The sequence below is a fragment of the Spodoptera frugiperda genome, chromosome 22 (genome assembly GCF_023101765.2).
Source record: "Spodoptera frugiperda isolate SF20-4 chromosome 22, AGI-APGP_CSIRO_Sfru_2.0, whole genome shotgun sequence".
NCBI classification, from domain to species: domain Eukaryota; kingdom Metazoa; phylum Arthropoda; class Insecta; order Lepidoptera; family Noctuidae; genus Spodoptera; species Spodoptera frugiperda.
In genome coordinates, this window is record NC_064233.1 from 1480053 (window position 1) to 1506938 (window position 26886).

Here is a 26886-nt window from a genome sequence, read left to right on the forward strand (position 1 = left end):
AATGTTTAGACGAAATAATTACTGTTCAGTTGCAACATTTGTTGATATGCAACCACTGTTCAATCGCAGCTACGACATTTTAGTCCCAACTGCGACTGTGTAGTCGCAACTGCGACTGTTCAGTCGCAACTTTGACTTTTCAGACTTAACTACGAATGTTTGGACGAAATAACTACTGTTCAGATGCTATTTTTGTTGATATGCAACGACTGTTCAATCGCATCTACGACTATTTAGTCGCAACTACGAATGTTTATTCGCAATTGCGACTGTCTAGTCGCAACTTTGACTTTTCAGACATAACTACGAATGTTTAGACGAAATAACTGCTGTTTAGATGCAACTTTTGTTGATATGCAACGACTGTTCAATCGCAGCTACGACTTTTTAGTCGCAACTGCGACTGTCTAGTCGCAATTGCGACTGTCTAGTCGCAACTTTGACTTTTCAGACATAACTACGACGGTTTAGACGAAATAACTGCTGTTCAGATGCAATTTTGTTGATATGCAACGACTGTTCAATCGCAGCTACGACTTTTTAGTTGCTACTGCGACTGTCTAGTCGCAACTGCGACTGTGTACTCGCAACTGCGACTGTTCAGTCGCAACTTTGACTATTCAGTCGCAACTTTGACTTTTCAGACTTAACTACGAATGTTTAGACGAAATAACTACTGTTCAGATGCAACTTTTGTTGACATGCAACGACTGTTCAATACAGCTACGACTTTTTAGTCGCAACTGCGACTGTCTAGTCGCAACTGCAACTGTGTAGTCGCAACTGCGACTGTTCAGTCGCACCTTTGACTTTTCAGACTTCACTACGAATGTTTACACGAAATAACTACTGTTCAGATGCAACTTTTGTTGACATGCAACGACTGTTCAATCGCAGCTACGACTTTTTAGTCGCAACTGCGACTGTCTAGTCGCAACTGCGACTGTATAGTCGCAACTTTGACTTTTCAGACTTAACTACGAATGTTTAGACGAAATAACTACTGTTCAGATGCAATTTTTGTTGATATGCAACGACTGTTCAATCGCACCTACGACTATTTAGTCGCGACTGCGACTGTATAGTCGCAACTGCGACTGTTCAGTCGCAACTTTGACTTTTCAGACTTAACTACGAATGTTTGGACGAAATAACTACTGTTCAGATGCTATTTTTGTTGATATGCAACGACTGTTCAATCGCATCTACGACTTTTTAGACGCAACTGCGACTGTGTAGTCGCAACTGCGACTATGTAGTCGCAACTGCGACTGTTCAGTCGCAACTTTGACTTTTCAATCTTAACTACGAATGTTTAGACGAAATAACTACTGTTCAGATGCAACTTTTGTTGACATGCAACGACTGTTCAATCGCAGCCACGACTTTTTAGTCGCAACTGCGACTGTCTAGTCGCAACTTTGACTTTTCAGACTGTTTGCTTGTGAAACATAAGAGGGTCCTATTCTTGAGGTAAATAAAACCCGGGAACTTGATTTAACGTGTGTATACTTGAAAAAACTTGAAAATTACATGGAGCTGATGTGAACAGCGTAATGAGACGGTGAAGGAATATAAAACTAATAATTTGTATAGGGGGTATCTTCAAAAAAATTATACGTCAATTCTTGACGCCTAAAACATCACGATGAACAGTGGCTCGTTGAGATGCGCGTTGCTATAAATAAATATATTGGCGCTTCAGGCCGCGCCATGCTCCCCCCTTTGAAAGGCTTCTCTTTCAATAGAGACCTCTTCTTCTGGACCAGGAAGGGGACACAAGCGTACCAAAGCTCGTCGAAGGCAGTTGGTTGAAGTCCTTACATCTGCCACTCGTATCACTCCATCGGGTCCCGGAAACAATTTCGTGACTCTTCCTAGTCTCCAACACAGCGGTGGCAAGTTTTCTTCCTTGATCAGGACTAAGTCATCCACCTTGAGTTGTGGAGTATCCTTTAACCATTTCTGTCTTCTTTGTAATCTATTATATATACATATAATAAAATCGTAGAAAAGTGCTGTCTGTACATTGAAAATAAAAATAAAAAAAATAGCAGGGGTTATTGTTATGTCGATGTCGAACCCAAAAATGTAATTAACTTTTTTTTTGTCTGTTTGTCTGTTTGTCTGTTTGTCTGTTTGTCTGTTTGTCTGTTTGTCTGTTCGTCTGTGCGCGCTAATCTCAGAAACGGCTGATCCGAGTTGGATGCGGTTTTCACGAATATATTGTGGGATGCTTAAATTTACATTTAGTGTTTGTTTCATGTCAATCAGTTCATAAATAAAAAAGTTATGTCAAATTAAAGAATCACGTCGAACATTCTATGCTTATACCATTAATCTCCGCAACTATTTGACGGATTTGGTTGAAATTTGGTACAGATATAGTTTAGAACCTTAGAAAGGACATAGATATATTTTTATTTCAAAAATCAAAAAATAAAAATAAGAAAAAAATTATTTATAAATAATTCTATGTCGATCGTTACACGACTTCGGTTCATGTTATTGTTTTAATTCATCGAAAAAAAGTAAATAAATAGTAAAAAGGTATGAAAAAAATAATATCAATATAATAAAACATTTAGTACAAAGAAAATGCTCTAACGGAGTATAGATAATTCTATGTCGATCGTTACACGACTTCGGTTCATGTTATTGTTTTAATTCATCGAAAAAAAGTAAATAAATAGTAAAAAGGTATGAAAAAAATAATATCAATATAATTAAACTTTTAGTACAAAGAAAATGCCCGAACGGAGTATAAATAAATAATCCAAGTTGTCTTTATCCTCGATAGATGGCGTTGGGATCGAAATAGATCGCGCTATGGTTTCGTTACATTCATTTGGTTGGGTATCGGCCGAGCGCTTCGGTACTATCGTAGAAAAAGTGTATTATCAGTCGTATGATTATTTGTCTGTAGTGGTCCTGCTGTTTCGTATATTCTAAATTGGTTTCGTTGTATTTGTCAATTAATAAGTTTATTTGTTGGGTTTTCCTGGTTTTTTGGTTAAACTATTTAACGTAGGTTTAGTTTGATATCGATTATTAGTAGTTACTGTAGTTAGTTTTTTTAATAAAATTGTAAGTCTAATTTATAAATTAATTAGAATTAGATTAGATTTAAGTCGTTTCTTTTAAATTATTTAGTTTAAGCTTGGTTATTATAGCATAGAGGATAGGTTGTAATATAGTTTCTTTTTTAATTGTTATAAATTCGTAATTCGTAGCTTTCTTTAGTTTTAAGTTAGTTTAAGTCCGTTTTTAAACTATTTTTTCAATGCCCTAAGTGAGTATATATCTATTAAATTCAAACGCAGAGCTCATTATGTTGATTTTTGAAGAGTTCCCTGGAATATCTTCCACATCTCATTTTTGAAGAAATCCCGCGAGATCGGGAACTATGTGGTTAAAACCAAAAATTTGCCGGAAGTCACTATTCCACGCGAACGAAGTCGCGGGCAAAAGCTAGTTCATTAATATATTCATTTTGCCAACGACGCCAAAAATGCTGTCTAATTTGTTCCAATCTCTGAAACCGCTTTAGCTTATTGGGATCCACCTCTTCTATTTGTGGAGACAGGAACAAAGTTAGCGCTCTCCCTATGAGAAAGTGCCCAGGAGAGAGGGGAAGGAAGTCATTGGGACATAAGGGCCGACTGTTTAATATTGCCTCTACTTACGCAAATAAAGTCTGCAATTCTTCAAAGGTCAGGTGAAGATTGCCTATAACGCGTTTTACGTGGTGTTTTGCGGATTTGATGCCTGATTCCCAAATGCCGCCGAAATGAGGGGAGTAAGCAGGAATGAAATTAAATTTTATACCTTCTTGTGCAGCGAAGTCAGAAAACAAGTGGTTATGTATTTTTAAAAATGATCCTAGCTCCTTAGCCGCTGCTACAAAATTACGACCGTTATCGGAGAATATTTCCGCTGGCTTGCCTCGTCGTGCGATAAATCGTTTTAAAGTCATTAAAAAGTCATCCCTGGATAGGCCACCTACTGCTTCTAAATGTATGCACTTGTAGCGCATGCAAATGAATAAGCACAAGTAACATTTTGTCAGTCTCGCTCCTCGTCCTCTTCGGTTAACGATAAAGAACGGGCCAGCGAAATCCAGGCCAACTGAAACGAAGGGAAAGTTGACGGTAATACGCTGTGCAGGAAGATTCCCCATTTTGGGTTGCAGGGTCTTTCCTTGCACTCGTCTACATGTTGTACAGTTGTGTACTGTGCGACGAGCCAGATGACGACCGTTGATAGGCCAAATGGTTTCTCGAACGGTAGCTAGTAAAAGCTGTGGTCCGGCGTGCATCTGACGCACATGTTCTTTGCGAAAGAATAATTTAGTTAAATAATGAGAAGAGTCAAGAAGTATTTGATGCTTTCTTTCATAGGGAAAATCAGAAGCTTGAATTCTGCCACCAACTCTAATCAAATCATTGTTATCAAGAAATGGTGATAACGGTAAAATTTTGGATTTAGCGCTTAACGGTTTGTTTTGTTTCAACAGTTTGTACTCCACTGAAAATGTTTGTTGTTGAGCCATAAAACAGAGACTATAGAAAGACTGATTTAATTCATCTGTTGTTAAAAAGCCAATACGTGTTACATGTGGGTTTTTAGAATTATAAATAAATCTTTTCACAAATGCTATTACGCGTTGAAGTTTAGTAAATGATGAATAATTTTCAAAGTTAATTAACTGCTCAACAATAGTAGTGTGTAAATTAGTCTTCATTTCAGGTAAGTCTACTTTACTTGCAATATTTAAATTTAATGAAGGCCAACCTCACTCATCTTGGTACAAAAAACATGGACCATTCCACCATAAGTTTAACGTTTCCAGCTGACTTGGATTAACACCCCTTGAAATATGATCAGCTGGATTCTCTGAAGTGGGTACGTATCTCCATGATGATGGCTGTGTAATTTCTACGATTTCACCTATACGATTTGCTACAAATGTTTTTAAATTTCTAGGTACACTGTGAATCCAGGCGAGGACCACGCTGCTGTCACACCAATGGACTACGCGAGAATATTGGTATCGTATAGCACTACAAACTGTCCTGGTCAATCTAGCAGCGAGCAACGCAGCGCAGAGTTCCAAACGAGGAATCGTTACCGGCTTCAAAGGTGCAACCTTAGATTTTGCGCATAACAATTTAATACTGACCTCATTATTTTGGTTTACAGATTTGACATAAACACAAGCACCGTAGGCGCATTGTGATGCATCGCTGAATGCATGTATTTCAATAATTTTTGCGTTGTCGCAACTAACGTATCTTGGAATTTGGAACTTAGCTAGAGAATGTAAATTATTTACAAAGTCGTCCCAAGATTCTTGAATGTCTTGGGGAACAGGGTCGTCCCAATCTATTTTAAGAAGCCACAATTTTTGCAGCATAATTTTAGGTATGATTATCGACGGACTTAATAATCCTAGCGGATCAAATATTTTTAACGAATTTGACATTATGATTCGCTTTGTTAATTTACCACTAACTGTCAAGGGTTTGGTTGGAAAATGTAGGTTATCCGTAGAAGGATTCCATCCCAATCCGAGGTTGCTCATATTTCACGATTCACTTGTAATTAATTTATTCTGCTGAATGTGGGTGCTATCATGCAAAATGCTTGTCAAATTGCTTTTATATTTCCGCAAAGGAAAACATGCTGAATTTAATGCCTTTGCAGCTCGTCTGCATTATCAGATCCCGTGATGAGATCATCCACATAAAAGTCGTTTTGTAGTATAGATTTGATGAATTCGTCCCCACATTCTTCTCCGACCTGCCACAGGCATCGCGTACTTAAATAACTCGCACTTGCTGTACCGTAAGTGACGGTATTTAATTTATGGGTTTTAATTGGCTGCGACTCATCTTCTCTCCATAAGATCAGTTGTAGATTTTGATCATCAGTGTGACACGCCACCTGGCGGAACATCTTTTCGACGTATCCCGTGAGCAGAAACTTGTATTGTCTCGCCCTGATCAGAATGGAGAAAAGAGAATTTTGCTTATTAGGGCCTACCATTAGGATATCATTAAGTGAGCGGCCAGAGGAAGTGGGGGCGGAACCGTCGAACACTACTCGAATTTTGGTAGACTCACTTTCTTCCTTAAATACTGCATGATGACATAAGAAATAATTTGGAGTAGGTTTTGCAATAGGCGATTGAGATAAATGACCTAATTTAGCGTATTCATTAATAAATTCTGTGTATTGTGTTTTGAGTTCTGGATTTTTACGAAATCGTTTTTCCAAATTCAGTAATCGTATTTTAGCCAAATTATATGAATCACCGAGAGTATTAGGATTGTCAAGCAAGGGTAGCTTAACGCAAAACCTACCTGAACTTAAGCGTGTGGTATTTGCTATGAAGTGTTCTTCACACAACCTTTCACTTGGGGAAAGGCTGATCCTTTGGGGAAGTTCTTCGACCTCCCAAAATTACTTAAATTCTGCTCAATATTTGCAATTGAGTCAGATTTGTATGACTTGTTTGAACTACTTGAATGATTGCATTGAATATATTTCGAATAACTTGAAAACATGGGACCAGCTACGAGCCAGCCAAATTTTGAGCTTATTAATTTTGGGTTCTTGGGACCCAGGGAGTATTGTTCCGAACCTACAACATCCCAAAATATATCCGCCCCGAGAATAACGTCTGCCTTTGCTGGTACGTTAAAGCTAGGGTCGGCCAACTTCATGTAGTCGGGTAATTTAATATGTTTAATGTTAATAGGAGCCCTAGGTAGCTCTCCTGTTAGTTCATCAAGCACCAAACAGGATAAGGTAACACTGTATGGATTGTTCATTGATTTAAGTGTGATTTTACATGATTCTGTAACCTTATGACATAAGTTATTGCCTATACCTATAATATTTATTTCATTTGTTTGATTTGTATCTAATTGTAATTTATGTTTCAGGGCTTTAGTGATGAGTGAAGATTGACTGCCGCAGTCCAAGAGAGCGCGTACCTTCTCTGTGGCGTTGGTGAGCGGGTTCGACACTTCGATGACGACGGTGGACAGAAATACATGATCTGTGTATGGCTCTGAAAATGATGAAAGAACTTCAGCGGAGTTCGTTGATAGAACCGCACGCGATTGATGCAGAAGCGAATTATGTCGTTCATTGCATTCTTTAAAAATACAAGGTCCCAATGTGCAGTCCGCTGCTTGATGGCCTTCTCTCAAACAATTATGACACAGATTATATTTCTGAACATCAGCCAATCTTTCACTAACACTTTTGTTTTTAAATGTAGGGCATGAATACAGTTTGTGTGACTCATTACAAACGACGCAATTAATTCCCTTTTGTCTCTGTTGATTACTAATAAAAGATTTAACGTATGACTTATTGTTTTTGTTGTTGAAGTTATTATATTGTTTGCATGTTTGTTTATTATTTGCATGGGATTGATTTTGAGAACTCTGGCTAGGACGCGATATTTCTCTGGGCATTCTATTAGTACTGTCGGTTTTACTTCGGTTGATTGCTTCCAATACCCCAGCACGGTCCGTTAAAAATCTATGAAATTGAGTTAAAGTTGGCAGATCATCGTCAGCATCAAATGTATTTTGTAACTCTTCCCACTTCATTAAACTGTGACTATCTAACTTGGATGTCATCATAAATATGATGATATCGTCCCACTTATCGGTGGGTCGACCCAGGTTAGCAAGTGCTCGTAAGTTTTTTGTTACATGGTCCGCTAAAAATCGTAATGATCTTTCGGATTCATTGATGATCGGTTTTATATTAATTAATTCAGACAAATGATAATTAATGAGCAACCTCTTGTTGTCATACCGCGCACATAATAAAGACCAGGCCTCTTTATAATTTGATGATGAAACTTCAAGGTTTGAAATGATACGAGCAGCATCTCCTTCCAGATATGAGATTAAATAATGAAATTTATGAATATCAGAAATACGCTCGTTATTATGCACTAACGCCTGAAAAGTATCACGAAATTCAAGCCAGCGAAAATATGCTCCGTTAAACTTAGAAATCTCGATACGTGGCAACTTAAAACCAGCAGGCTCAGGGCTATGATTATGAGGGTGATGGCACGAGAAGTCTGAAGACTTTCGACGCGCTTCAGCTTGATTATTCGCGTCTTCAATAACAGTCTTTGCCGTAGCTATACATAAAATAATATCTTGCTCAATGCTATCACGCTCATCGATCTCTGAATCTAAATTTTTATGATTTAAAACTTCAATTTCAGTTTGAAGATCATCGAACTTGTTAGACAAACTTTCAAACTTACTTAACTTTAATGTTAACTCGACTAGTTGTATACTAGATAGTTGTACCGATTCTAAAGATGATAAGTAATTTTTAAACTTTGTTATTTGCCCTTTAATAGAACTACGTTTCAAACTTAATTCTCTAAACTTGATACTGTGTTTGTCTGACTCAGTGGTCATTGTAATGTTTTAATGCAAACAAATAAATAAAAACTTGTCCACTTAGCTGCACTTTGTTTACAATCACTAATTAGTTGTTATCGTTACTTCACTCCCGTCAGCTCGGCGACAGTTGCGGCGAAGAAACCGGTTCCACACTGCAGATCGCTCGAACTGCAGGCAGGGCCGTGTTCCGACGCCAATCCTGGAATTGTCGGCGAAGCGGATGAAAAACAAGAAACACTAATGTGCTAAAATTGGGAAATTGAATGGACTAAAACCTTGAAGTTATTCAATGAAATGATAATAAATTCGGGAATATAACTGTACGAACCAAAAATCTAATGTTGCGGAACGAATTATAGGTTTATAACGAATTATAGTTTATATTTAATCGTTAATAGGCAATCTATGTATCAAACATCTACGTTTAAACGACTTTCAACGATAAATACAATGAGTGACCTTTGTACCTTACAAGATTTAGACGGTGGAGGCAATATTATTGCGATTGTGGAAATTTTAATTATGCAAAGGAACAAAGGATTAGGACACTTATCTCTTGAAGGTTGCTGCCGTGGTCGTGACTAAGTCGTGCTGTAGCTTAGCCGCCGCTCCTGACGATCTTCAACCTCGATTGAGGCACGTCCTCCTGACTATGGGGAGTAGTGACTCGTCGATTTTAACTTTGATGAAATCCGTGTCCTGTCACGGTCGCCAATTTATGTTTGCTTGTGAAACATAAGAGGGTCCTATTCTAGACGTAAATAAAACCCGGGAACTTGATTTAACGTGTGTATACTTGAAAAAACTTGAAAATTACATGGAGCTGATGTGAACAGCGTAATGTGACGGTGAATGAATATAAAACTAATAATTTGTAGAGGGGGTATCTTCATAACAATTATACGTCAATTCTTGACGCCTAGAACATCACGATGAACCGTGGCTCGTTGAGATGCGCGTTGCTATGAATAAATATATTGGCGCTTCAGGCCGCGCCACAGACTTAACTACGAATGTTTAGACGAAATAACTACTGTTCAGATGCAACTTTTGTTGACATGCAACGACTGTTCAATCGCAGCTACGACTTTTTAGACGCAACTGCGACTGTCTAGTCGCAACTGCGACTGTCTAGTCGCAACTGCGACCATAACGTCGCAACTGCGACTGTATAGTCGCAACTGCGACTAGACAGTCGCAACTTTGACTTTTCAGTCTTAACTACGAATGCTTAGACGAAATAACTACTGTTCAGATGCAACTTTTGTTGATATGCAACGACTGTTCAATCGCAACTACGACTTTTCGGTCGCAACTGCGACTGTCTAGTCGCAACTGCGACTTTTTAGTCGCAACTGCGACTGTACAGTCGCAACTTTGACTTTTCAGTCTTAACTACGAATGTTTAGACGAAATAACTACTGTTCAGATGCAACTTTTGTTGATATGCAACGACTGTTCAATCGCAACTACGACTTTTCGGTCGCAACTGCGACTGTCTAGTCGCAACTGCGACTGTCTAGTCGCAACTGCGACTGTCTAGTCGCAACTGCGACTGTCTAGTCGCAACTGCGACTGTGTAGTCGCAACTATGACTTTTCGGTCTTAACTACGAATGTTTAGACGAAATAACTACTGTTCAGATGCAACTTTTGTTGATATGCAACGACTGTTCAATCGCAGCTACGACTTTTCAGTCGGAACTGCGACTGTGTAGTCGCAACTATGACTTTTCAGTCTTAACTACGAATGTTTAGACGAAATAACTACTGATCAGATGCAACATTCGTTGATATGCAACGACTGTTCAATCGCAGTTACGACTTTTTAGTCGCAACTGCGATTGTGTAGTCGCAGCTCCGACTTTTCAGTCGCAACTTTGACTTTTCAGTCTTAACTACGAGTGTTTAAGACGAAATAACTGCTGTTCAGATGCAACTTTTGTTGATATGCAACGACTGTTCAATCGCAGCTACGACTGTGTAGTCGCAACTGCGACTGTGTAGTCGCATCTGCGACTGTTCAGTCGCAACTTTGACTTTTCAGTCTTAACTACGAATGTTTGCACGAAATAATTACTGTTCAGTTGCAACATTTGTTGACATGCAACGACTGTTCAATCGCAGCTACGACTTTTTAGTCGCAACTGCGACTGTGTAGTCGCAACTGCGACTGTTCAGTCGCAACTGCGACTGTTCAGTCGCAACTTTGACTTTTAAGACCTAACTTCGAATGTTTAGACGAAATCACTTCTGTTCAGATGCAACTTTTGTTGATATGCAACGACTGTTCAAACGCAGCTACGATTTTTCTGACGCAACTGCGACTGTGTAGTCGCAACTGCGACGGTCTAGTCGCAACTGCGACTGTAACGTCGCAACTGCGACTGTATAGTCGCAACTGCGACTAGACAGTCGCAACTTTGACTTTTCAGACTTAACTACGAATGTTTAGACGCAATAACTACTGTTCAGATGCAACTTTTGTTGACGTGCAACGACTGTTCAATCGCAGCTACGACTTTTTAGTCGCAACTGCGACTGTCTAGTCGCAACTTTGACTTTTCAGACTTAACTACGAATGTTTATATGCAATAACTACTGTTCAGATGCAACTTTTGTTGATATGCAACGACTGTTCAATCGCAGTTACGACTTTTTAGTCGCAACTGCGGCTGTTCAGTCGCAACTTTGACTTTTCAGTCTTAACTACGAAATTTTAGACGAAATAACTACTGTTCAGATTCAACTTTTGTTGATATGCAACGACAGTTCAATCGCAGCTCCGACTTTTTTGTCACAACCGCGACTGTTCAGTCGCGGCTTTGACTTTTCAGACTTAACTACGAATGTTTAGACGAAATAACTACTGTTCAAATCCACCTTTTTTGATATGCAACGACTGTTCAATCGCAGCTCCGACTGTTTAGTCGCAACTGTGACTGTGTAGTCGCAACTGCGACTGTTCAGTCGCAACTTTGACTTTTCAGACCTAACTACGAATGTTTAGACGAAATAACTACTGTTCAGATGCAATTTTGTTGATATGCAACGACTTTTCAATCGCAGTTACGACTTTTTAGTCGCAACTGCGACTTTGTAGTCGCAACTGCGACTGTTCAGTCGCAACTTTGACTTTTCAGACCTAACTACGAATGTTTAGACGAAATAACTACTGTTCAGATGCAATTTTGTTGATATGCAACGACTGTTCAATCACAGCTACGACTTTTTAGTCCCAACTGCGACTGTCTAGTCGCAACTGCGACTGTGTAGTCGCAACTGCGACTGTTCAGTCGCAACTTTGACTTTTAAGACCTAACTTCGAATGTTTAGACGAAATAACTATTGTTCAGATGCAACTTTTGTTGACATGCAACGACTGTTCAATCGCAGCTACGACTTTTTAGTCGCAACTGCGACTGTGTAGTCGCAACTTTGACTTTTCAGATTTAACTACGAATGTTTGGACGAAATAACTACTGTTCAGATGCTATTTTTGTTGATATGCAACGACTGTTCAATCGCACCTACGACTTTTTAGTCGCGACTGCGACTGTTCAGTCGCAACTTTGACTTTTTAGTCTTAACTACGAATGTTTGCACGAAATAATTACTGTTCAGTTGCAACATTTGTTGATATGCAACGACTGTTCAATCGCAGCTACGACTTTTTAGTCGCAATTGCGACTGTGTAGTCGCAACTGTGACTTTTCAAACTTAACTACGAATGTTTAGATGCAATAACTCCTGTTCAGATGCAACTTTTGTTGACATGCAACGACTGTTCAATCGCAGCTACGGCTTTTTAGTTGCAACTGCGACTGTGTAGTCGCAACTGCGACTGTTCAGTCGCAACTTTGACTTTTCAGTCTTAACTACGAATGTTTGGACGAAATAACTGCTGTTCAGTTGCAACATTTGTTGATATGCAACGACTGTTCAATCGCACCTGCGACTTTTTAGTCGTGACTGCGACTGTGTAGTCGCAACTGCGACCGTTCAGTCGCAACTTTGACTTTTAAGACCTAACTTCGAATGTTTAGACGAAATAACTATTGTTCAGATGCAACTTTTGTTGACATGCAACGACTGTTCAATCGCAGCTACGACTTTTTAGTCGCAACTGCGACAGTGTAGTCGCAACTGCAACTGTTCAGTCGCAACTTTGACTTTTCAGTCGCAACTTTGACTTTTCAGACTTAACTACGAATGTTTAGACGAAATAACTACTGTTCAGATGCAACTTTTGTTGACATGCAACGACTGTTCAATCGCAGCTACGACTTTTTAGTCGCAACTGCGACTGTCTAGTCGCAACTTTGACTTTTCAGACTTAACTACGAATGTTTAGACGAAATAACTACTGTTCAGATGCAACTTTTGTTGACATGCAACGACTGTTCAATCGCAGCTACGACTTTTTAGTCGCAACTGCGACTGTCTAGTCGCAACTGCGACTGTATAGTCGCAACTGCGACTGTATAGTCGCAACTGCGACTGTATAGTCGCAACTTTGTTGATATGCAATGACTGTTTAATTGCAGCTACGACTTTTTAGTCGCAACTGCGACTGTTTAGTCGCAACTTTGACTTTTCAGACTTAACTACGAATGTTTAGACGAAATAACTACTGTTCAGATGCAACTTTTGTTGATATGCAACGACTGTTCAATCGCAGCTACGACTTTTTAGTCGCAACTGCGACTGTCTAGTCGCAACTGCGACTGTATAGTCGCAACTGCGACTGTCTAGTCGCAACTTTGTTGATATGCAACGACTGTTCAATCGCAGCTACGACTTTTTAGTCGCAACTGCGACTAGACAGTCGCAACTTTGACTTTTCAGACTTAACTACGAATGTTTAGACGAAATAACTACTGTTCAGATGCAACTTTTGTTGACATGCAACGACTGTTCAATCGCAGCTACGTCTATTTAGTCGCAACTGCGACTGTATAGTCGCAACCTCCTAGCACAGGTATTTATTTTACTTAAATGGAGGCCTCTATGTAATGCTTATATTTTGTGTAAGTTTAAGATGTTAACGAAATAAAATTTATTATTTATTTATTTAACTGCGACTGTCTAGTCGCCACTGCGACTGTCTAGTCGCAACTGCTACTGTTCAGTTGCAACATTTGTTGATATGCAACGACTGTTCAATCGCACCTACGACTTTTTAGTCGCGACTGCGACTGTGTAGTCGCAACTGCGACTGTGCAGTCGCAACTTTGACTTTTCAGTCTTAACTACGAATGTTTGCACGAAATAATTACTGTTCAGTTGCAACATTTGTTGATATGCAACGACTGTTCAATCGCAGCTACGACTTTTTAGTCGCAATTGTGACTGTGTAGTCGCAACTGCGACTGTGTAGTCGCAACTGCGACTGTTCAGTCGCAACTTCGAATGTTTAGACGAAATAACTACTGTTCAGATGCAACTTTTGTTGATATTCAACGACTGTTCAGTCGCAACTACGACTTTTCAGTCGCAACTGCGACTGTGTAGTCGCAACTGCGACTGTTCAGTCGCAACTTTGACTTTTCAATCGCAACTTTGACTGTGTAGTCGCAACTGCGACTGTTTAGACGAAATAACTACTGTTCAGATGCAACTTTTGTTGATATTCAACGACTGTTCAATCGCAACTACGACTTTTCAGTCGCAACTGCGACTGTGTAGTCGCAACTGCGACTGTGTAGTCGCAACTTTGACTTTTCAGTCTTAACTACGAATGTTTAGACGAAATAACTACTGTTCAGATGCAACTTTTGTTGATATGCAACTACTGGTCAATCGCAGCGACGACTTTTCGTTCCCAACTGCGACTGTCTAGTCGCAACTGCGACTGTTTAGTCGCAACTGCGACTGTTTAGTCGCAACTTTGACTTTTCAGTCTTAACTACGAATGTTTAGACGAAATAACTACTGTTCAGATGCAACTTTTGTTGACATGCAACGACTGTTCAATCGCAGCTACGACTTTTTAGTCGCAACTGCGACTGTCTAGTCGCAACTTTGACTTTTAAGACTTAACTACGAATGTTTGGACGAAATAACTACTGTTCAGATGCAACTTTTGTTGATATGCAACGACTGTTCAATCGCAACTACGACTTTTCAGTCGCAACTGCGACTGTGTAGTCGCAACTGCGACTGTTCAGTCGCAACTTTGACTTTTCAGTCTTAACTACGAATGTTTAGACGAAATAACTACTGTTCAGATGCAACTTTTGTTGATATTCAACGACTGTTCAATCGCAACTACGACTTTTCAGTCGCAACTGCGACTGTGTAGTCGCAACTGCGACTGTTCAGTCGCAACTTTGACTTTTCAGTCTTAACTACGAATGTTTAGACGAAATAACTACTGTTCATATACAACTTTTATTGATACGCAACGACTGTTTAATTGCAGCTACGACTTTTCAGTCGCAACTGCGACTATTCAGTCGCAACTGCGACTTTTCAGTCTTAACTACGAATGTTAAGACGAAATAACTACTGTTCAGATGCATCTTTTGTTACAGGATAAGATAAGCGACACTGTCGCCCACTTCCGCTGGAGATCGCACCGCGACCGGCGCATATATTCTTTGGGATCGTATCTTTATTGGTAAAATTGTATCTGGCCAGCAAGTATTGCGTATTTGTGTTAGTAACATTAAACTAATTAGTAAGTTGTAGAGGTGGTTTCATTTTCCTTCCGTAAGGAATGTAATTTTGCTAGACTGGCAACACCAAACGATGTCAGTGTCATGTCACTGTCAGTGTCAGCAGCAACGCTCGGCAGTCTGACAGAGAATGGGATTAAATAATAACATTGCTATGTTTTGGTGTAATAACATCTGAAGTAAACTAACGTTAGGTTTATAGACCACAATCATGAAGAAATCGAAAGCAATGCTTAAATTCAGTAGGAAACGGCTCCGTCATTTAAAGCTGCCCGAGGAGAGCGAGTCGGAGCAGCGCGCGCAGAGTTGCTGCGTGGTGTTGTGCACCAACACACAGACCAACAGCGACCTCACGTTCCACGCCATCCCCGACGCCGAGGAGGACACGGAGCGGGCGGACCGGTGGCTGAAGGCGATCCGCGCCGTCAAGTACGTCTCATACATGTGATACATGCACTGCCGGGGAGCGCGGGCTGCGCGCTCTGTGGGTTCGATACCGACGTCCCGTGTAGCTGCTGATGAGTTATCAAAGTCTGCCCCTCAAGTTGCGGCCTCGGCATGTCTCTCCACTCGTATTGAATGACCATCGTACTACGGAGCTAAGAGAACAGTGGCATTAATGTGTGTGTGTGTGTGTAGTGGTCGGTGGTGGCAGAAGTTCCCGCAGAGCGTGGTGTGCGCGGAGCACTTCGTGTCGGGCGCTCCGTCGCTGGACCCCGGCGACGTGGACTACGCTCCCTCCATCTTCCCTGAGGACAGCTCCGCAGCGAGGAGGTATGCCATCCTCTGTAACCTTAAATATAATAGTTTGTATTGCAAGCAAACAGTCCTAGAAATGTGGCTCACATACAGACTCCGAGCCTGTACATACATCACAAGTACATTGACACGGGATGTTGTTCACAGTTAGCAGAGCACTAGTTGTGTAGAATGGTACATTGATACTCCGCCCTTACATCGACCCACTGACCCATATTACGTTGTAATGGTACTATTATTTAGAAAAATAAAGTTAGATAAAGTGTGGCTATGACAATACTCAATAACAAATTAAATAATTGAGTGCACACAATGTCAGACTCTTTGTAAATTACTTCCACAACTACTAGGAGAGAAGTCATGCCATACTGCTCAAACAATGAACTTGGATAATTTTGTGTAACCATGAATTATTTTATAGTTAAACTATATTACAGGACAGTTGCTAGAATACACAGTGCTCCGAGACCAGTTCACAGACAAATAATTGCCATAACTAGCTCCATATTACATATTATAATATACTTTACCGACATTGTACCACATGCGGGGTTATTGTATGGTCTATAACTATTAGTACTGACACAGAAATATAAATGTTTTCCTTGCTTTTTCTCTATGTACAACAACAACAGCAAGGTATATGGATCGATTTGAGTGATTCTTATTTTTGTTAGATGTGGAACACCCCACATTAAATAAAAAAATATTTTGATTGGTTTAGTAGTTTTTATTTTATTAGCATTATAAGTACTGGAATGATGTAATTTTCACCATAAATGGTAGATTTGTACATCAATTACTTAACCATTTCTGATTGTTGTTTTTGTTTGGTAGGGTATATCTCAAGTTGGTACTGTTGCCACCTTCAAGTTGGTGAGCCTCTGTTGAGAAGATCCCAGGGATATCAAGGGGACCCACTAATTACAAGTTCTTATTGTTATTCTGACAATTTCATAAAGCTATCAAACCATTTGCTTCCAACTAATGATCATCATTTCATGTGGATGAGCTGATGATGGAAGGTAGACCTCCGCAATTGTTAGAAGATCAAAAGAAAATCCTTTCAAAATATACATACAGATGGATTGACGTTGGCATTGTGCGAGGGTACTACATACTATGTACTAGGTAGTAAGCAGACCAGATTTATATTTATGTGTAATTAGTTAGATGTGGTATTGATCTAAACCATGTACCTATTATATTAGTTAATGTAAAAAGCAAAATTATTAGTTTTAGTGTTTAATGTTTAAACACCATAAAGTATTTCAGGACTTGTGTTTATTGTCGAGCTTAGCAATAAATGATATAGCGTAAACAGTAATAGGATTCAAAATAAAACAACTAGTCATTGTGCCCTGGTTTGCTGGTTCGATAATTAGCCATTTATTTTGTAATTGATCAGTTGCCCCATCAAACTCATAAAGACAGGGCTAGGCAGTACTATGAACAATAGTTATTTTTTGGATTTTAGTTTTTTAGTCTATAGTTTTTAAAGTCGGTTTTTTAACCATAGTTATATTGTTACATTTAGTGTTTGATATTGTCCGTGCTTACATTGTGTACATCGCATACATTACACTGCAGCAGGGCGCCGCAGGCGGACAACTCGCAGCCGAGGCACGGGGCGTCGTACACCGCGGTGAGTCTACTAGTGTGTGTCTGTGTGTGTGTGTGTACAGTGAGTGTGTGTGAGTGTACTAGTGTGTGTGTGGGTGTGTGTGGCGGGGAGCTCGCTGTGTGTGTGTGTACAGTGTGTGTGTGTACAGTGAGTGTGTGTGTGCAGTGTGTGTGTGTGTGTGTGGCGGGGAGCTCGCTGTGTGTGTGTGTACAGTGAGTGTGTGTGTACAGTGTGTGTGTGTGTACAGTGTGTGTGTGTGTACAGTGTGTGTGTGTGTGTGTGGCGGGGAGCTCGCTGTGTGTGTGTGTACAGTGTGTGTGTGTGTACAGTGTGTGTGTGTGTGCAGGCGGCGCACGTGCTGGGCGCGCTGGTGGCGGGGGCGCGCGCGGGGAGCTCGCTGTGTGTGTGTGTACAGTGTGTGTGTGTGTACAGTGTGTGTGTGTACAGTGTGTGTGTGTGTACAGTGTGTGTGTGTACAGTGTGTGTGTGTGTGTACAGTGTGTGTGTGTACAGGCGGCGCACGTGCTGGGCGCGCTGGTGGCGGGGGCGCGCGCGGGGAGCTCGCTGTGTGTGTGTGTACAGTGTGTGTGTGTGTACAGTGTGTGTGTGTGTGTGTACAGTGTGTGTGTGTGTACAGTGTGTGTGTGTACAGTGTGTGTGTGTACAGTGTGTGTGTGTGTACAGGCGGCGCACGTGCTGGGCGCGCTGGTGGCGGGGGCGCGCGCGGGGAGCTCGCTGTGTGTGTGTGTACAGTGTGTGTGTGTGTGTACAGTGTGTGTGTGTACAGTGTGTGTGTGTACAGTGTGTGTGTGTGTGTGTACAGTGTGTGTGTGTGTGTGTACAGTGTGTGTGTGTACAGTGTGTGTGTGTGTGTGTGTGTACAGTGTGTGTGTGTGTATACAGTGTGTGTGTGTACAGTGTGTGTGTACAGTGTGTGTGTGTACAGTGTGTGTGTACAGTGTGTGTGTGTACAGTGTGTGTGTGTACAGTGTGTGTGTGTACAGTGTGTGTGTGTGTGTGTACAGTGTGTGTGTGTGTGTAATGTGTGTGTGTGTGTGTGTGTGTAATGTGTGTGTGTGTGTAATGTGTGTGTGTGTGTGTGTGTACAGTGTGTGTGTGTGTACAGTGTGTGTGTGTGTGTGTGTACAGTGTGTGTGTGTGTACAGTGTGTGTGTGTGTGTGTGTACAGTGTGTGTGTGTGTGTACAGTGTGTGTGTGTGTACAGTGTGTGTGTGTGTACAGTGTGTGTGTGTGTGTGTACAGTGTGTGTGTGTGTGTACAGTGTGTGTGTGTGTACAGTGTGTGTGTGTACAGTGTGTGTACAGTGTGTGTGTACAGTGTGTGTGTGTGTGTACAGTGTGTGTGTGTGTGTACAGTGTGTGTGTGTACAGTGTGTGTGTGTGTGTGTACAGTGTGTGTACAGTGTGTGTGTGTGTGTGTACAGTGTGTGTGTGTGTGTGTGTACAGTGTGTGTGTGTGTACAGTGTGTGTGTGTGTGTGTGTACAGTGTGTGTGTGTGTGTACAGTGTGTGTGTGTGTGTACAGTGTGTGTGTGTACAGTGTGTGTGTACAGTGTGTGTGTGTGTGTGTACAGTGAGTGTGTGTGTACAGTGTGTGTGTGTGTACAGTGTGTGTGTGTGTACAGTGTGTGTGTGTGTGTGTGTACAGTGTGTGTGTGTACAGTGTGTGTGTGTACAGTGTGTGTGTGTGTACAGTGTGTGTGTGTACAGTGTGTGTGTACAGTGTGTGTGTGTACAGGCGGCGCACGTGCTGGGCGCGCTGGTGGCGGGGGCGCGCGCGGGGAGCTCGCTGTGTTCCTCGCAGCTGTACCGCCGCGTGCTGCGCGACCTGCGCATCGGCGTCAACGTGGGCACGCTGCACGCCGCCTGGTGAGTGTAGTACACTGTCGTATACTGTAGTGTCGTGTAGTGTCGTGTCGTGTAGCTGTAGTACTACAGTGTGTGCCCGCAGGGTGGGCGCCCAGCGCGCGGCGCTGCTGCAGGTGCGGGCGGCGGGGCGGCGCGGGGACTGGGCGGGGGTGGAGCCGCCCCCCTTCGCGGCGCGCCTGGCGGACCTCGTGCTGCTACACACCGACGTCGACGGACACAGACTGCTGCCCCCCGTGCGTACCCCATACAGTTACTTGTATAACGCTGTATCGCGGCCGACTAGGTCTCTACAATGTACATGTGACACAGTGTGTGATGTGGTGCAGGCGAGCGAGTGGTGCGACGAGGAGTACCGCGCGCTGGGCACGCTGTGTCGCCTGGTGCGGAGACACGGCGCCGAGGTGGGGGGCAAGCCGGGGGTGAAGGCGACGGGGCGGGGGCTGCGCGGGGCCGAGCTGGAGCTGCGCTGGTCGCGCGTGTACGCCGGGTACCGCGCCACCGGCCGCACGGCCTCCGTCATCGTGCTGCAGCGGCGCTGGCACGAGCTGAAGCTGCAGGCGCGCGAGGCGGGCGCGCGCAGCCACCTGCACCGCGCCGTCGCGCGCCAGCACCCGCACGTGCTCCGCGCGCCGCCGCGCGCCTGGAGGCAGCTCGTGCTGGACGGGGACGTGCTCAAGCTGCCGCGCCCGCTGCCGGACGAGGCAGTGTCGGGCCCACTGCCGGCCGACCCGGGGCTGGACGACCTGCCGCCGCCCGGCGACCGCCCGCCGGACGAGGTACCGCCAGGCGATCCAGTGGACGGCAATGCCCTGCCAGTGGACGCTACTACGTCAGCGCAGCTCGACAACGCAGTGAAAATAGAATTCCAGCTGGAGTCCTCCCCGCCAGGTGAGTGCCGCTGTGTGTCCTGTGTGAGTGCCGCGCTGTATGTCCTGTGTGAGTGCCGCGCTGTATGTCCTGTGTGAGTGCCGCGCTGTATGTCCTGTGTGAGTGCCGCTGTATGTCCTGTGTGAGTGCCGCGCTGTATGTCCTGTGTGAGTGCCGCGCTGTATGTCCTGTGTGAGTGCCGCGCTGTATGTCCTGTGTGAGTGCCGCGCTGTATGTCCTGTGTGAGTGCCGCGCTGTATGTCCTGTGTGAGTGCCGCGCTGTATGTCCTGTGTGAGTGCCGCGCTGTATGTCCTGTGTGAGTGCCGCGCTGTATGTCCTGTGTGAGTGCCGCGCTGTATGTCCTGTGTGAGTGCCGCGCTGTATGTCCTGTGTGAGTGCCGCGCTGTGTGTCCTGTGTGAGTGCCGCGCTGTATGTCCTGTGTGAGTGCCGCGCTGTATGTCCTGTGTGAGTGCCGCGCTGTATGTCCTGTGTGAGTGCCGCGCTGTATGTCCTGTGTGAGTGCCGCGCTGTATGTCCTGTGTGAGTGCCGCGCTGTATGTCCTGTGTGTCCTGTGTGAGTGCCGCGCTGTATGTCCTGTGTGAGTGCCGCGCTGTATGTCCTGTGTGAGTGCCGCGCTGTATGTCCTGTGTGAGTGCCGCGCTGTGTGTCCTGTGTGAGTGCCGCGCTGTATGTCCTGTGTGAGTGCCGCGCTGTATGTCCTGTGTGAGTGCCGCGCTGTATGTCCTGTGTGAGTACCGCGCTGTATGACCTGTGTGTCCTGTGTGAGTACCGCGCTGTATGTCCTGTGTGTCCTGTGTGAGTACCGCGCTGTATGTCCTGTGTGTCCTGTGTGAGTGCCGCGCTGTATGTCCTGTGTGAGTGCCGCGCTGTATGTCTTGTGTGTCCTGTGTGAGTGCCGCGCTGTGTGTCCTGTGTGAGTGTCGCGCTGTACTACTCCCATAGCTTGCCCTCGCGCTGACGAGTCGCCGCTTGTTTCACAGATTGCATCAAACAGGAGCCACAAGACACGTATGAAGAAGAAGCGACTAGTGTAGAGGGAGAGCGCGTATGGCCGTCACAGACGGGTGCGAGCGAGACGGAGCACTCGAGCACCTTACACTTGCTGCAGTCACTGGACCCGAGCGCGATGCACACCGAGATATACTACGAGAGCGACGACGACGACGACGACGACGATTGTGAACCTAATGCGCTAGAGAATAAAGTCGAGGTTAAAGTGGAGCCGGCGCGCAGCGTGCGAGACTTCATAAAGTTCGAGGAGGACCTGGCGGAGAGTGACGTCACGCGGCTCGCGGCGGAGGACGCGGGCGGGGGGATTGGTGAGTACTGGGGGCGTTGGCGGAGGGGGCGGGGGTGGAAGTGGGGGGTGCGGGGGGTACGAGGCTCACACAGTGCGCGCGTGTTGCAGACCCCAAGCTGCTGATGGACGCGCGCGTGCAGCTGCAGCGCCTGCCGCTGGACCGGCTCGTACTGGGACCCAGCGCTCGGCCCGCGGCGGGATCCAGTTCCAAGCCCGCACCGGGATCCAATTCCAAGCCCGCAGCGGGATCCAATTCCAAGCCCGCAGCGGGATCCAGTTCCAAGCCCGCAGCGGGATCCAGCTCTGACCAGGGTGTAGAGCGCGGCTGGCGGCGCGTAGAGCTGCCAGTGAGTGGCGGGGGCGTGGGGGGCGCAGGCGGGGGGCGCAGCGCCCCCATGGCCGCGGTGCGCCCCATGCGCGTCTCTCCGCCCGCACATCCAGGTATGGCATGTCTCAAAACTGTCATTTATTAATTCATCCATACAAAGTACATGTAAACATTGTTACAATTTATTTAAACCAAATTATTAACACTTTTGAAACGTCCCGACAGTCGTTAGTCCGTCAGTCAGTCAGAATATAATTGCATGACTTACACCATGTGTATACTGTATTACCGCTGCGACGTTCAAACCTTCAAGAAATCTGTTTGTTTGCCGACTACTAACTCATGGAAAAGAGACAGGAAATATTGACGATAATGTCTTCTACTCGCGGTACTATCACTCGACAGTACGCTACTGTCCGGTGCGGGGACAGTTCTCATTGTGTGTAGGCAAGCTGCAAGCATTCGTCATTTGTAGGCGCGTATTGTTCGTGAAGGATGCATGCATTCGGCAAATGACGTCACGTGAACACACACACACACACACACCCACACATGTCACTTTTGAATAAGATTATGTTTGTGTGTGTGACATTAGTAGTTATCTAGTTGTGTTTCTGTCTCAGTAGAGTCGGACGACAACGCGGAGCCCGCGTCCAAGCGGCGGCGTGGTGAGGCCGGGTGTGACATACCCGCTGCACCGACGTCGCCGCCCCATGCAACATCGGCACCGACGTCAACGTCAGCGACGATGTCATCGGCAGCCGACACCGCGGCCGAGCACAGGTGAGGCAGTGTACCCGCCGGTGTAGTAACATGTATGTATGTACGTACGTTGTAATGTATTAATGTACGTGTCCGTGTGTACAGGCGTGCCGCGCGGCGCCGCCTGTGTCAGCTGTACGCCACCTTCGCCGCACTACTGCCCGAGGTCAGTCACACACACACACACACACTAGTTGCCTGTATTTGAATGAATAATATTGTGTACTTGCAGACAGTGACGTCGATACCGAGATCCCGCTCCGATACCGAGAGACCGCCGCCGTCGTCCCGCGCGGCCGCGGGTACATCCGACAGGAAGAGCAAACCCAGGCACCGAACCAACAACCCGCCACCCACCGGCCTCAGTACACCGTGCAGTACCAGTAGTCGTACAGACACCACGGAACCACTCGCGGCCGGTACAAGTACGCCAGAGAGCAGGACATGTATGCAGCTCAAACATGAAAGTACGCCAAGTAACGATACTCCGGAGTGTAGTGCAAGTACACCAGTGTCCCGGGACAGTAACATTATAAAACCTGAGCCCATGACTACGGCCACTGCAACTGCGCCAGCGACTGCTCGAAGTAAACGTACCAACAGTACAATATCTAATATTACAGAAACTGACAAAAGTACGCCAGTGTGCAGTACCAGTCCGCTGAACAACAATGAAGGTACGTCAGCGCCCAGCAGTAGCACAGCGGGCAAAGGTGAAGGAACGCCAGCGCTGAGTACACGTACGCCAACGAATCAAAAATTCACGCGGTTTAATGTTAAAAGTGCGCCGCCGCCCAGTAGTAACTCAGTAAACAGGGTAGGTACGCCAGTGCGCCGCAACGCGACGCTGATTAAGTCGACTGCTACTGTCGGGATCTCAGTGCTGGGCCCGATGACGCCCAATACTGCGCCGGCGTCCATCGTACTGGACACTACGCCGGCCTGCAGCAACACTGCGCCGGACACACCGAAGCCAAAGAACTCCACCCGCCGCGGCAAGCCACGCGCGGGGACCGCTCCGCTGCAGGCGGGGGTCGCAGTACAGAAGGCGCCGCCCGGCGACGTGACTCGTCTGGCCGGGTACGACGAGTGGCAGCGGCAGAAGGCGGCCACCGCGAAGTACTTCCACATCAACACCCCCACCAACGTCAAGCCCCCCCCGCCGCCCCCCACCACGGCGTCAGCGACTCCGGTCCCAGCGCCGCCCAAAATACCGGACTTGATCCCGCTACCGACTCGGGGCTCACTGCCGACCGGGGCCCCATTACCGACCGAGAGCCAGTTAACAATCAGGGCCCTGTTACCAGCTGAGGCCCCGCTACCGGCCGGTGCCCCGCTACCGGCCAGTGCCTCAATACTGCCTGTTGCCCCGTTACCGACCGCGTCCCCACTACTGCCTGGTGCCCCGCGACCGGCTATGACCCCGCTACTACCGGAGACCCCGTCAGCTCCTATGACCCCGCTGCAGGCTCTGGCCCCGCTGCTGGCCCCCGGCCAACCGGCCCCCGTCGTGGTGGTCATCCAGAACACCATTAACAACGTGTACGCCCCCGCCCCCGCCCCCGCCCCCGCCCCCGCCCCGGCCCCCGCCCCCAACACGAACACGCTGCGACACGGCGACTGCATCGAGATCTCAGACTCAGACTAGTCTCACACACACACACACACACACACACACACACACACACAAACACACACACACACACACACACTCTCTCTCACACTACAATATTGTTATAATGTAACATTAATGAATCACACTATAATATTATAAATGTGAAAGTTTGTTTGTTTGGATATTTGTCGGTCAATCACGCTGAAACTACTGAACGGATTTTGATGAAATTTGGTATACAGACAGGGTATGAGCTGACTTGGGTTAAAGGATATTTTTTATCCCACGGGAACGCGGCAGTAGCTAGTATACTATAAGTCAGTATAAATGTACTGTGAGTGACTGCGCGCTGACGTACGTGCGATACTTGCGGAATGTATGGCAATGTTTGTACAGGACGGTTGTGTAAGTAAATGATTATGTTGTAGTATGTTGGATCCAAAGGTTTCATTAGACATGTATCGCAATATAGTATAAGTATAGTAATCTCTGATCCGGAGCTGCGGACTACCTAGCGGTTTACCGGGGCTCCGGCTCGAAAAGCAGGAGAAGGAATGGGGTGGTTTTTAGTCAGTAAGAGTCTGACACTCCCTCTCGCCTCGCCCAAGGCAGGAGAAGTCATTGAATGATTTTCCCCCTCAAAAAAAAAAGTATAGTAAACTGCTGTCAGTAGTAAAATGGAGTGCAGCAGTACTGTGTACTGCGCGCTATCACGACGTGTGTTCATAGATAACACACACAACACACATACACGCGACGCAGGCGGCGCCGGGTGACATCGTAACATAAACAAAGCAATAACTCTCCACGGAACTGTCCCCGCGCTCGTGTCGCCGTCGCGTGATACCCACCGCTGGTAATGAATCGAGTCAATTGCTGTTAGACACAATAAATAAGATTTACTAATTAATTATTTAATATAACGAGTGATAATTTAATAATTATGGAATAAAGAACTTTACTGTACTTGAGTGTTTTATTATTTATACCTCTGCATGCTGTACAACTTGAAACCTAACAATGAAATAGAATGTACAGACACTGGATGTACCGCGACACAGTGGCGACACTACTGCTAGCATGAATATACTACACACATCGTGTACGGACGCCGGGTTACATTCAGTGCGCCATCAGGGGGTCTACTCTAATTCAACGAAAAACGAAGTTTCCTACGAAACTTCGCAAATTTCGTACTACAATTCCATTTATTACGATCCTTTGTGAACGAAAATGAACGAATTATATGAAGATAAATAAATAGGTTTTGATTTGAAATAAAAAATATAACTTTATTTTGAGTAATTTTATTAGTAAATCAATAAAACCTATGGCCGAAAATGAAACGAAACTTCGGATTCGAGAACCGGAGTAGGCCCCATGGTTATTGTTTATCTTTGTGTGAAGCGTATTTAATTTAATTTAGTTATTAAATAATTATGTGTGTGTAAAAAATGAAACAAAAATGAATTTATGTTGCTCTATGCTGCTCGTGTATATTTTCATGAAGATGGTCTCATTATTTTAATTAGATTAGATAAATACATGCGGTGCCCCGGAGGGTGGCGACCGGCGACATTGTTGCCTCATCCGTCATGTGTTAGTTCGAGGAACGAGTAACAGATGGCGCGCTTGACATCACCCAGTATCGTCCGAACATGGAGATGAGTATTATAATTATTATTCAGGGGGCCTACTCCCTTTCTCGAATCCGAAGTTTCTTTTAATTTTCGGTCATAGGTTTGATTGATTTACTAATAGAATTATCTAAAATAACGTTTTATTTTTAATTTCATATCAAAACCTATTTACGTATATTCATTTAATTCGTTCATTTTTGTTCACGAAAGTTCGCAATAAATAGAATTGTAGTATGGAATCTGCGAAGTTTGTTCGTTCGTTCGTTGAATTAGAGTAGGCGCCCAGGACTACATTTATAGTGACGCCCATCCGCTGCGAGCCTGCACAGCCCGCACTCCGGACTGGGATGTTCTCCCGTAACATATCAATACTACTACACTCAGTAAGTAATACAGGTGTCCCTGAAGTCGACGTCCCAGTCCCACTAGGTGATAGGTAAGGTTCCAACTGTTATTATCAGAAATAAAAGTCCTACAGTTTTTAAATTATAGTGACTTATGCGTTATCCACGGAAAAGTACATCTTGTGCCAGTCTTTTGACTCTTGTTGCCACAAATCTTTATTTTTTCGTCTGTAGTTTTGCTTAAGTCATTCTGTATAGTGCTTTATTAATATGCAATAATACATTCTGAGCCAACTGCTTTAGTTTGGAAAAGGATGTAATTTTTAGACGAACCAAGTACTCTGAATAAAATTTTCACATTACTTTAAGTGACTGTACTGAAAGAAAAATGTATTGAGCTATTAGTGGGTTTTACCAAAGTTAGCGCATTAAATGAGAATTCTAAAATGGTATACCACATTGCCGAAACTCCGTTTCGATCAATTTATTTAAACTTACTAAAATTACTTTTAGTGTAGGTACTCAAAGCATAACTTATACCCTCGTATTCCCTAAACAACACTTTGCACGCGATTTGTCATTATCATGTGGAAAATCAGTCTTGT

At 44.5% G+C, this 26886-nt stretch overlaps 1 protein-coding gene across 2 annotated transcripts; it reads left to right on the forward strand.

Annotated features, from left to right (window-relative positions):
* Positions 1–15221: 15221 nt before the first annotated feature.
* Positions 15222–25263, forward strand: LOC118279489 (mucin-2). Of its 2 annotated transcripts, none has more exons than XM_050702674.1 (11): positions 15222–15558; positions 15769–15903; positions 17479–17533; positions 19271–19401; positions 19484–19634; positions 19728–20289; positions 21273–21611; positions 21701–22033; positions 22544–22703; positions 22788–22848; positions 22915–25263. In XM_050702674.1, exons 1-11 carry the CDS (start codon positions 15341–15343, stop codon positions 24328–24330), a joined length of 3561 nt encoding a protein of 1186 aa, XP_050558631.1. In that variant the 5' UTR covers positions 15222–15340; the 3' UTR covers positions 24331–25263. The 2 variants fall into 2 exon arrangements, with proteins under 2 accessions (XP_050558631.1, XP_050558632.1); XM_050702675.1 differs by having other exon boundaries at positions 22547–22703.
* Positions 25264–26886: the final 1623 nt, after the last annotated feature.

What these genes read in the sequence shown, in the direction of transcription:
- LOC118279489 (XM_050702674.1), top strand. Translation starts at nt 15,341, where the DNA reads ATGAAGAAATCGAAAGCAATGCTTAAATTCAGTAGGAAACGGCTCCGT. An exon ending in GACAGCTCCGCAGCGAGGAG is followed by an intron (nt 15,904 to 17,478) that starts GTATGCCATCCT and finishes ATTACACTGCAG; the next exon opens with CAGGGCGCCGCAGGCGGACA. An exon ending in GACACCGCGGCCGAGCACAG is followed by an intron (nt 22,704 to 22,787) that starts GTGAGGCAGTGT and finishes CCGTGTGTACAG; the next exon opens with GCGTGCCGCGCGGCGCCGCC.